Source organism: Triticum urartu, chromosome 5 (assembly GCF_003073215.2).
Source record: "Triticum urartu cultivar G1812 chromosome 5, Tu2.1, whole genome shotgun sequence".
Taxonomy (NCBI): Eukaryota; Viridiplantae; Streptophyta; class Magnoliopsida; order Poales; family Poaceae; genus Triticum; species Triticum urartu.
This window is the reverse complement of record NC_053026.1, coordinates 527932617-527944037: the sequence shown is the minus strand read 5'-3', so window position 1 is coordinate 527944037 and position 11421 is coordinate 527932617. Positions and strand designations below refer to the sequence as shown.

The window sequence follows — 11421 nt, the reverse complement described above, 5'->3', positions numbered from 1 at the left end:
TGAGGCAACCTTTCACAGGAGTTGATCTGGAGGTAGATGCAAATTACTTATCTTTGACTTGATTTACCAAATTTCAAAAGCTTGTGCTAATTTCACATCATGGTATATTCTTGACATCGCCCAATCCTTAAACAATACAAATACCTTTTAGGTTATTACCCACATTATTTTAGAAGATTACCCTCACCAACGTTGTGATGCTAATAGGGCTACATGCAGGTGATGACTTTAGATATGAACTGGTCTCCTTGTACTTCCACAGCAAGTTTTAGTCTATTGCATTCTATTTTTGCTTCTGCAAGTTTTTCAGAGCTGCTGATATATGTCAGTGCATGATATGATAAGTTATTTCTTAGTAAGCATGCCTGTGTGTAACTATTTTCTGAAATATACATTAACTCTATGGCATACTTGTGATAGTGTGGTCAAATTAAATGGTCAACTAAAATATTTCTTAGTGTGCTGCATTGAGCAATTTCTCTGGCATACTTGGACCATTTGGGTAATGCAAAGCTTACCTTTATACACATGTAATATATATTTGCACAAAGAACCTATCATAGTATTGAACTTTAGCCTCAATAATCACGGAGGATTATAATTCAAGCTCTTTTTTTTGCGAATGAATTCAAGCTTAATATCTGAAGAAATACTCTTCTTAAACCTTTGGAAGCAATGGTTTTTCAATTGGTATATGTACTGTTTTGTCGCTCAATATATTTGTCTGATGTAGGAGGACCGAAACTACTAATTGATGAATTTATCAGTTTACACAACCACCAATCGATAAACTGCAGTAAAATAAAGAAAAATGTGTGCCTTATGATCAGAAGGTCAAACAACCAACCAAGTACAATCAACAAGAGACACCAAGATTGCACAAGGTGACCTATGTGCTTATGATTTTAGTGCTTAGAGAGGTCGTTCGAGGCTGATCGTGTGTCGCCTTCAGAGTTCTATGTGTTTTCGCTAAAACTTCTAGCATATAAGAACACACCTATGGCCAGGCTTTGGTGATTTATCTTACAGGAGACATTCGCTATACGTTTCATTGTATATATTTAAATAAATTCGTTGTATGCTACCGGAAAACTAGACGTGCATAGCAACGTACGGGTGCTCGGGTGTCGACGTACTAATAGAGCACAATTTTTTTGGGCAAGATGTGATTTATGGGGAAAATATCACCTATTTTCTTGTTTGAGAATCAGTTATACTACCTTAATGATTGATTGATGATGATGATAATAATATCTTTCTACATATATGGTATGGGGCCTAATAATGTTTAAATTTTGTATCACACGCAAAATTGCCAAGTCACTGCCTGGTTGGACTCCACTAACATATTCCTACAAAAAAATTACTAATTAAGTCACATGTTATATCATAATTCATGTATTAATTTTGCTAGAGTAAAACCTCTAATATAATTCATTCTATCACTAACATTGTAGTGCCAAAATAGACGGGCGCAGCAACGCGCACTTTCAATGATCTAGTTGGAAACAAATGTGGGAGACAATGGCTTCTTCGTCTATGCACAGAGCCTAGCTAATCAGAGAAGCAACACACGGCGGCTATCAACGAAAATGAATCTGCAGGCCTACTTCTTGTTTGGTGCACTTGTGCCTGTGAATTTGTGATGCTCTTCCCCAATTTGAACAACATAAGTATGAAGGAAACCCTCTCCCATACCTCCAGGGGGTAACCGGCAATCAAAGCAGCGCACAAGCTTTGAAAAATTAGTGCAATCACTTCATCATTCAACAAAGCTTCCAGCGGGGGACCTGTCGGTAGATGGGCAAGACTAAATTAACAACATGTTAGACACAGAAGGGATGAGGTGTAATAGAAGCTCAAACCACGGTGTCTTGCAGCGTTTGAAGCATGGCCGGCATTGCCAATGACGTCCAGAGAAATCAGAATCCTATTCTTCCAATTTAGTCCGTCCGGTAAGTACACCATCGTCCCAAACTTCAAGCCACCTGTAGTCATAATCCATATTAAAGTCAAATTTTTGTCAGATTAAAATAATATATAATTCTTTTTTGTGCAGATCTACCCATTTCAGAGCACATTTAAACGAGAAATAGACAAGAACCACCTTGATCCGTTCCCATCTATCAACAAGCACTCTCCATGACGCCATCCATTTTGAAAATGGCCAAAGAGTATACTCCCATCCTTGGCATAAAATCTTCCCTCGCCATTAGCCTTCCCCTTCCAAAAATTCGCAAACCAACGGTCGCCACTGTGAAAATAGTACCAACCCTAAAGAGAAGAAGGAAATCTCAGAACTTCACATACAAACTTGAAAGAGGGTTGCAATATTTGAACCAACATGCAAATATGTGGTCAATATTTAATACTCCCTCCATTCCTAAATATAAGTCTTTTTAGAGATTCCAATATGGACTACATACGGAGCAAAATGAGTGAATCTACACTCTAAAGTATGTCTATATACATCCGTATGTAGTGCATATTGGAATCTCTAAAAAGACTTATATTTAGAAACGAAGGGAGTACTATACAAGATGTTGCTATCAGATTTTACCAAGTATACAACTGAGCACATGTTCAGTTACAGTAAGCAATCAAAATCAAGACTCGGAGTCTTTTTATGAAGCCTTGAAACAGGATTTCGGTGCATAAGAATAGAAGGGGAAAAGATGCACATATAAGCTATGCAAATGAAATATAAAGCGAGTATAAATTGTTCGGTGGCAAATCTATGTAAAACGTTCCAACTGTCGCAGGTCACATGGCAATATTTGATCAACTATGCTGATGCACCCTACCTTTCCATGAATAAGATCGTCCCTCCATGTTCCATGAAATACATCACCGTTGCTGTAATAAAGCGTTCCCAAACCGTATCTCTTGCCATACCTCCAGAGTCCATCATAGATGCTACCATCACTGTAGGTTAAGCGTCCCTGTAGAGAAGTTAAAAAAACAGGATTGGTAATACTTTAGGCCAGCCAACTAGAAGAGATCAAGTGCTTTAATGAGCTTCACCTTTCCTTCAGGGACACCTTCTTGGCATCTCCCTCTGTAAGTCCCTTCTCCAAACTGTATTTCAACTATTGGGCTCCATGTTTTTTCGGCTTCTCTTTCTGCATCCTACAAGATATATAAGAGATTACAGTTGTCATACAGCAACCCAGGCATGCCAATAAATTTATTACGGGAGCAAGAGTCTACAGATGTTAACTTTTTAAGGCTATTGAACATTATCTACCAAAGTCTTAGACTATGCACAGTTCTAGCAATGACAAGCAGCTGTGTCCCGATATGACTGAGAATGAAAAGTTTTTCCCTGGAAATGAACAACAGTTCCGAAGACAAGTTAAAACGGAGCTTAGTGTACTTGCTTGGGTTTCAAAAACCAACATTTCATCACAGAAACATTGCAGCAAAAGAAGAACATTAGTTTGTTCAGTATCTTGTGAACCAAATAATAACCAAGTTGTGCTTGCAGCATAAACACCGCTGCCCACCACACTCCACAGTGCACACATAACTAAATGGAAAACCTATTTCAGTACCACAAAGAGAGATAAACTGATGAGTCGGCAGACCATAGGAACAATAGCAAAAATGCAAGGGAACGACTGCAACACATGAGTAGCTCAAGAGGAAACTAGAAGGATGGTTTTGATGCACAATTATCCAATTTGGGTAGGCAAAATGAGGCGTCTGATTTGGCAAAAATACGAGGGAACAACTGCAACACATGATGATGATGATGATGATGATGAATAGCTGGAGAGGGAATTAGGAGGGTGGTTTTGAGTGCACCCAGTTTGGGCTGGCGACACCAGGCATGTGATTTGATGAACCTACACACAGTAAAAAGATCATACTAAAACATGACAGCCGTTCTCATCCTCAAATGTGATGAACAAAACTTAACTTGATTACGATACACCAGCTATTTGCAGATGAAGAATGCAGTCTTAAATCTTAAGAACAAAACTATACCAGGAAATCCAAGATAAGTCTAAATATACAGAAGACAGGGAGGGAGGGACTAACGAGCATCGATGCAGCTCGGCTGGCAGCAGAGCCACGTTTTCGAGATTTATCCATTCTGCCCTTTAGAAATGCCGCTGCAGAACTACATATCTCCATCACTTTCTCCAAACCAACACCAGAAAGTGAGGCGCCAGAGACAGCATGCCCAGTAGATAGAGGTGTGCTATCGGTAGCATTACGGGTTTCAGGCTGTGTATTTGGAGAATGATCATACTGAACCTCAAGAGATTTTACACCAACAGGCAGAGTGATATAATCAAGCTCATTCCTTTTATTGCCTCTACCTGTTGTGGTCCGCTCTTTAGCCCACAATTGTGCAATACCAAAGGCAGGGGCATTGCTCCAGAAATTACGCTCCTGTTGTGAACTTGGATCCTCTTGTCAATGAAGAATAAAGTTAGGATGCTCCACCAAAAAAGGCAAAGAAGCAAATAGCGAACCTAGTGCAATCAATTTTACCTCTGCCAACATCTATACTAGTTTCTCCATCAGACTCTAAATTAGCTTCTTTAAACTCTGGATGTATTCTCCCATTATTGTTATCAGATTCCCTAAGAAAGATTGCAATGAACATCAAGTAACTGAAAGTTAAACTAAAGAAGGGATAATATTCACTGGGAAATAAAAAGATGGGTATGTACATTACCTCTCCGATTTGATATTTTCTATTTTGTCAGAATATAAATTAGAAACAGTAGCATCATTAGAAACACTGAAATGTTCTGGCAATCCTTGATCCGCTAAGCTCAAACCACTGTCAGGCAATTTGCTGAATGAGTGATTTAACCGAGCTTGTCTAAGCTCCTGAGTATCTCCTCCCATAAGAGATGATATAAAAGGAAAATGCAAAGCCATGCTCAAAAGAAATCCATCCTTTACTGAGGCAACATTTTCATCACGGGCATTTCTGGAAACGAACAATGAGCACATCTATCATTCATTTATATGCTGCTACTTATCTGCATAAACATTGAATAAAGAACTGCAATCCAGACCATAATACGCAATTTTTGTACGTCTCAGTTTGAAAACAAGTACGCCTTATGAAAAAGATACTACACGAATTGCAATTGTTGTCTGAATGCTATCGCCATTAGAAGAAACAATGAAAACTGGCACCCCTGTTTCTGAATATCCTTCCCCAAGATAATATAGCAAGAAATCCGTTTAATCACCAAAGCTGGAAAAAACACCAGATACTATACAATATTTGTACTTGGGGCGGTAAGCTTCTGAATACAAATAGTCTTCATTATTTAATTAAAAGTTGTACAAAAATAGCGATTCAAACCATGAAGAAGTTCTGGAACAAAAACCATGAAGTTCTGGAACAAAAACCATGAATCAGTTTGAAGCATCTACCATATATCACCTATTTATCTAACACATAGTGACATGGACCGGGCAACTTCATACTAGAAGTATGACATTAAAGTTAAAAGGGATACTAAGTTTGATATTCCCCGCCAACAAAAAAAAATCTGATATAGGAAGTATAAGAAATTGAAGAGGCAATCATGTCTGCTAGAAAGTAATAGATGATTAATGAATATTAAATGTCCTTTTTTCACTCCAAGCTCACAGGTTCAGACTGCTATTCTGTTTTCATCGGATAGTTGAGACATGGCGTAAAAGTGTAGGTTGATTGTGTTTTCATCGGATAGTTGAGACATGGCGTAAAAGTGTTGGTTGATTGTAGTGAAATACATGTAACTTGAAAGATTAACTGAATACTGTTAGACTAACAAAGCATGCTTCAGTACATGCATAAGTAGCGGGACTATGTGACTGGGCAAGTTAAATGAATGTGACATTAAGAGTCGGCGTAAGTATGAATTTTCTCAATCAGGTAAAATATGTGGTGCAAGAGCTTACCGAATTGTTAGAAGAGAAACTACTATGAGTTTTGGCTCTAGATCAGGTTCAGAATTTCTAGAAAATATAATGTCCTTATTGAACCCAGTAACTCGACGAAAGATGTGTAGAATGGAGATCATATCACTCTCGGCCAATACCCGAGAAGTTGTAAGCGACAGAAAAACAACATTGTTCAAGTCCTACATCAAAATATTTTATACCCAGATCAGTGCCAAGAAAACAGAACATTGTTACAGAAAGAGATAAGTTATGAGCAGGAACAGTGTTTTCCTACAATAGAAATTCATCATAGTTATAAGAAGCATACAAAAATCAAATAATGCATTGCCCTAATAATTCTAATGTGGAGAGCTCAAAGCCTCAAACAACAGGTTCCCACGTGCTTGAGATGAACTGGCTAGTGCAAAGTAAGATTGCAAATGTGAACAAGGACCTGACTACATGAGTTGTTTGTTCATCATATATATTTCCATCATCATACACACCAACATAACCAGTATTATAAGAGAGAAAATAGTATTGGAGATTTCTTTTCTTTTTTCTTTATTAACTGATTAGTTATCTACTACCATATCCAGAATTTGGGAGCATTAGTGCAGGCTTGCGTGAATCGCATACTAACATACAATGCCAGGGGTTGAATACTTGGTTATAGAATTTTCACGGGTGTAGACACACACAATAGACAGTTACTTTCTGATCAAGTGATAGCAACATTTACTCTTGGTACGAGTGGGTGCAGATTTAACAGTTCATAATGTAAATAGAGAATTGTGTGCACCTTTATGCCACCACGAAGAAATGGACAGTGAAGAACAGCCTGTTTAATAGCTGATTGGACATTATAACCAGCACCAAATCCAACCCTAGCTTCCCCATAGCTTTTGAGTAGCTGTTAGAACTGTACACTGTGAGAATCAAGAAACAAACTCACATGCTGGTCATACCACTGAGTAGTAAGAGAATTCAGTAGATTACTTTGCCTACTTCCTCAGGATCAACTTCCTTAATTTGTGCATCAAGGGAGCTCCAGAACATTTGATTAAATCCCTGATATGTCAAGGGTACGAGATTAGTCAATTAGAATAGTAAAATAATATTTTTGATACAAAGAAAACAGAAAAGAACTTAAGACTCACCGACATCATGATGGATATCATACTAATAGTTGAGAGGACAGCATTATTGGCACTCTCCAAAGCTTCAGCAAGAGTTTCCACTTCCGTCTCAAGCAGTGAATCAGCTTCAATAACTGGGGTGGAAAAATACATAGTAATTCGTCAAGATCGTGCACACTTTTCTTATTTATCGAAAATACAAAAATATATTATAAAGTGCAGCCAGTTAGATTCAATCCCTTTTAACTACATATCATTTGTTTTGGGATGTGATTAATGACAGATGTTGAAGTGTAGTTGATATGATACTAAATTGCACTACAAACTATTACAAGTTTATAACTACATAATAGAATTTCAATGTAGATCAGTAAAAATACATGACTGATCCTTACTACTTTGCTACCTCTAGTACCACAAGAAAAAGTCAACATACTTATTACATAGTGCTACTATATCATCCCTTCTGCAATCCCTACAAAGTGAACCAGAAGCTCATGCTCCCTCGGCTCCTTTTTAGTTTTTGCAAATAAGGGACATCTGTATGGCTCGCCTTTTCTGGGTCATGAGCATGTACAAAAACTTCAATAAAAACACATAACAAGCTCAAATGTGTCAACCTACTTTTACTCTCGTTCTATCTACAAGCAAAAGGTGGGACGAGCACTATATCAAGATCCATAACAAAGCAAAGATAAAATCCAAATAAAAAGAAAAAAGTGAAAGCCCTCTTTGAGTATTGTTTTTTGTTTCCATAAATATTTGAGTATTGTCAATTTACTTCAGCTCTAGTGCAAAAGCGTTAAAGCATGCTGTAACAGGTAGGCCAGAAAATGGATTACCAATGTGAAAATTCGAGCATGCTTGAAATTTAACAATCAAATCAGATGCCTGCAGAACCGAAAAGTACAACAGTTAATGATAACTCAAAAAGACAACATAATAATTTTGATTTATTTAAGCAGGCTGTAGGGAGCAATGCACATTTCAAAAAAATGAAGATATCACTGCACAAGTATGCCACCTCCAATTGCCGTCTTTGTCCCTCGAAACAAAAGGGCTTCAAAAATATTGATGCAGCCAGATTATCGGCGGATTTGGTAGCACTTAGAAGCTCCAGCGCAGCAATTTGATCAGCCTCCTGTCCGGCACTTGCAACCTGCAGAATGCATTCACTTTAAGATAAAAAAATCTTAATCTATCTTAGCCGACAAAATCTGAAAATCAGTAGAAAGATATAGTGTTCGGAAGTTCATGTTAACATATCATCTGCTGTGATCCAAAGGCACCTATATCAGCACCAAAAAGACCAATTTTACCTTCTTGTTCTAAAATGCTCGATCACATTTCCCACAAGAATGTCATTTCATCCCATTATTTGTTAGAAGTGCTTCACAAACACTAGTAAGAAACGTGTGTGTGGTGTGTGTGTGTGTGTGGGGGGGGGGGGGGGGGGGGGGGGGGGGGGGGGGGGGGGGTGGATCACTGCATACAACATGGTTAATCAGGCAAGTTCACTTGGCGCCCTCTATATAAAATTTCTGGATCTAGCTCAGGAGTGTTCTCATCTTGGGGGGTAAATCAGAATCTTAAATTTACACCAAGAATTGATCCATGAACCAGGACCTCTCTCAGGCAAACGAAAACATGAAACATGCTCTGGACAGATAGTTGGATTGTTAACAGTTGCCAAGCTAAGTATCTTTTCTTGCATTGACCTTCTACTTATGTGGGTATCAAAGTAATTAAACACAACATGAATAGAAGAGATAGTACAGATTTATAGTGAAATCAGCACTATCATGAAATCAGGCAACATGGGTTGAAGTTGTCAAGGTCAATTGTTTGTTTCTAAAGAAATGAGCACAGCCACAACTAGTAACACGACAATACATTATCAAACACAAAAATAAGTCAAAATTTCTAATATCAAGAGAGCAACTGATGCATACTTAATATTCTGACAAGAACAAGAAAACAATAAATCGCATCAAACAGAGAGATGGGAAGTGTACAAACAATAATAACCGCCGATGGGCAAGGATGAAGAGATAAGGGACGTTCCAAGTCTCCAACTGCTGTCTCTGAAAATAAAGAACTGCCGGGTTCATGCTAAAAACTAGAAGAGAAAGCATGTGTACATGTTGTTAATGCAGAATAGACAATCGGACGAGAAGTAAAGGCACAGAAAAGTTGACCTGTATCCTGAACTCTCGGTATGAATTGCACTTCAGAATTATCCACATGTACTGTCCTGAAACAAAACTACATGTAAGACATAACCGTTTACAAAGAAAAGCATATGAGGGCAAGTTACGAAGTACTGAAAACGACGCACGTGCCTGGCATTATAAAATTTGATACCGTATTGGGCTGCTTGCAATTCTTTTTCTGTTTTGTGTTGAATAAGGGAGGTGCACCATTTTGTTACAAGAAACTCACATCACATGATTAATTTTCACTGCAGAATTTTTACAAGGAGTTTCCAACGCATCACCACATAAACCTTTGGAAGTGCCTAACGTCGTGACAGGAAGGAAACAGCCTCCTAATTAGTTGTCTAACGTTGTGACAGACAGGCATTGATAGTAATAGTAGTTATTGTAACCAAAACACTACAGTAGGTTCCGATTCGGCTACTGCACAAGTGTGAAAACGAAGCCACACACTAAATCACAATCGGCATTGTCTGGAGGAGAACGCAAAACGGTCCGGCGGTTCCACATTTTAAAAAAAAAATAACACTGGCATTGATTCAAACAAGGTCTACGCCCAAATCCCAAACCACATTGCGCTGCAGCGCGAGGGTTCCAGTGCGGTACCAGAAGCGGATCGGGGTGGAGGAGAGGGTGCGGGAGCCGAGGCAGAAGTCGATGACGGCGTCCTTCCGGCTCCCGACGCCCACCACCTCGACGGGCTCCGCCGCAGCCGCGCGGACCCTGGGGAGGCGGCGGCGGCGCCTCCTCGGGGACGGGGCGAGGCGGCGCGGGGAAGCGAGCGGAGGCGGGAGCGGCACCACCAGGCCGCCTCGCAGTGAAGCCGCCATGGACGAAGAGGAGGCGATGAGTGGGCGGCGGTGGGCTTGGAGGCCGTACGCTGCGACGGCGTGCGGCGGCTGGTGTGAGCCGCCGGTGAGCGGTGAGGCAAAGCGCAAATGGAAAATCGTTGGACGTTAGTGCTCTGATTGTGCTTGTGATACTGGGCCGACATGTTTGTTGTTAATCCCATCTTGTTCTCGGAGGGCCTACTGTATAGATGGGCCAGTCATGAATTTGAAACGAATGTTTATATGTGAATAAGATGGGCTAGCTCTCTACTTGATGGCCCATGTATAGATGGGCTAGTCAGAAAAAACGAACCCATATATCGCGGTGACTATATCTCGAGAGCAACTAATTGAGGAAGAGCATCAAATTGAGAAGCTCACAACTTTGCCAAATACTCGGCTATGCTTGATCAGGGTCGGCATTTGTGGCTTATTCATCCTCATGACGCAGCATGTATTCCCATAAACATTCACATTGATCAATAAAGTGTTGGCAATCCTAAAAAAACTAATTGAGGAGCGTTTGTCTAATAAAAACTAATTGGGGAGTGCACCTTCAGGAGCATCCCAACGATCACTTGGGGTGGGCTGAGGTGGCGCGCTCTGGGCGTTCCCTTTGGAATTTTTATTTTTATTTTTCAGCACACGTTTTCAGATTTTTAAATGGATATTTTTCAGGGGTTTTCAGCCTTTTGGTTTTTCACCAGTCTTTCTTAGCTTTTAGACAAAAAAATTCAGATTTTTTTGCGTAAGAAACACATTTTTTTTCTTTCATGAGAGGCATGGTTTAGCTTCTGTGAGCTCGGAAATGAAAAAAAAAATGTTTTCCTTTTTTTTCTTCCATGGGTGCCTCTCGAAAACGAAAAAAAACATGTTTTCTCTTTTTTTTTCATCCACGAGCGCCACTGTTAGCTTTCGCAAGAGGCACGGTCGTGCCTCTTTGGGAACGAAAAAAAACATGTTTTCTCCTCTTTTTTTCTCTTTTCGTGAGAGATACGGTTTTTCTTTCGCGAGAGGCACGGATCTGCTTTCACGAGAGGCACGACCGTGCCTCTTTGGAAACAAAAAAAAACATGTTTTCTCTTTCTTTTTCCTTTCATGAAAGACACGGTTTTGCTTCTGCGAGAGGCATGGCCGTGTCTCTTGGAAACGAAAAAAATGTGGTTTTTTCCTTCCGCGAGAGCCACGGTTGTGCCTCTCGGAAACAACTTTCAGAAATGAAAAAAAACATGCTCCTGGTTCAGTTTTTTGTCTGGCTTTTTTCGTGAAAACAAAGTTCATTAAAATCTATCAACATGAGATCTAGTTTTTGAAGATCTCGATGTGATGAGTCCA

General features: G+C 39.5%; 1 protein-coding gene across 3 annotated transcripts; it reads right to left on the bottom strand.

The window, feature by feature from the left end:
* Window positions 1–1502: 1502 nt before the first annotated feature.
* On the bottom strand, window positions 1503–10216 carry LOC125510382 (protein ACCUMULATION AND REPLICATION OF CHLOROPLASTS 3, chloroplastic). Of its 3 annotated transcripts, none has more exons than XM_048675538.1 (17): window positions 9863–10216; window positions 9239–9294; window positions 9060–9124; window positions 8065–8199; window positions 7883–7931; window positions 7062–7174; window positions 6901–6972; window positions 6704–6814; window positions 5920–6101; window positions 4691–4951; window positions 4504–4595; window positions 4045–4421; window positions 3025–3129; window positions 2805–2942; window positions 2108–2274; window positions 1866–1988; window positions 1503–1790 (listed from the first exon to the last, which is right to left on the bottom strand). In XM_048675538.1, the coding sequence occupies exons 1-16, from the start codon at window positions 10084–10086 to the stop codon at window positions 1931–1933; spliced, it is 2205 nt and encodes a 734-aa protein (XP_048531495.1). In that variant the 5' UTR covers window positions 10087–10216; the 3' UTR covers window positions 1503–1790; window positions 1866–1930. The 3 variants fall into 3 exon arrangements, with proteins under 3 accessions (XP_048531495.1, XP_048531496.1, XP_048531497.1); XM_048675539.1 differs by having other exon boundaries at window positions 1869–1988; XM_048675540.1 differs by lacking the exons at window positions 1503–1790; window positions 1866–1988; window positions 2108–2274 and adding an exon at window positions 3268–3848 and having other exon boundaries at window positions 2925–2942.
* Between the last annotated feature and the right edge of the window lie 1205 nt (window positions 10217–11421).

Coding starts and splice junctions, on each gene's coding strand:
- LOC125510382 (XM_048675538.1), bottom strand. CDS start 10,086: ATGGCGGCTTCACTGCGAGGCGGCCTGGTGGTGCCGCTCCCGCCTCCG. Junction 4,422..4,503: donor TAGTATAGATGTTGGCAGAG/GTAAAATTGATT, acceptor TTCATTGACAAG/AGGATCCAAGTTCACAACAG. Junction 2,943..3,024: donor AAGGTGTCCCTGAAGGAAAG/GTGAAGCTCATT, acceptor ACTTCTCTACAG/GGACGCTTAACCTACAGTGA.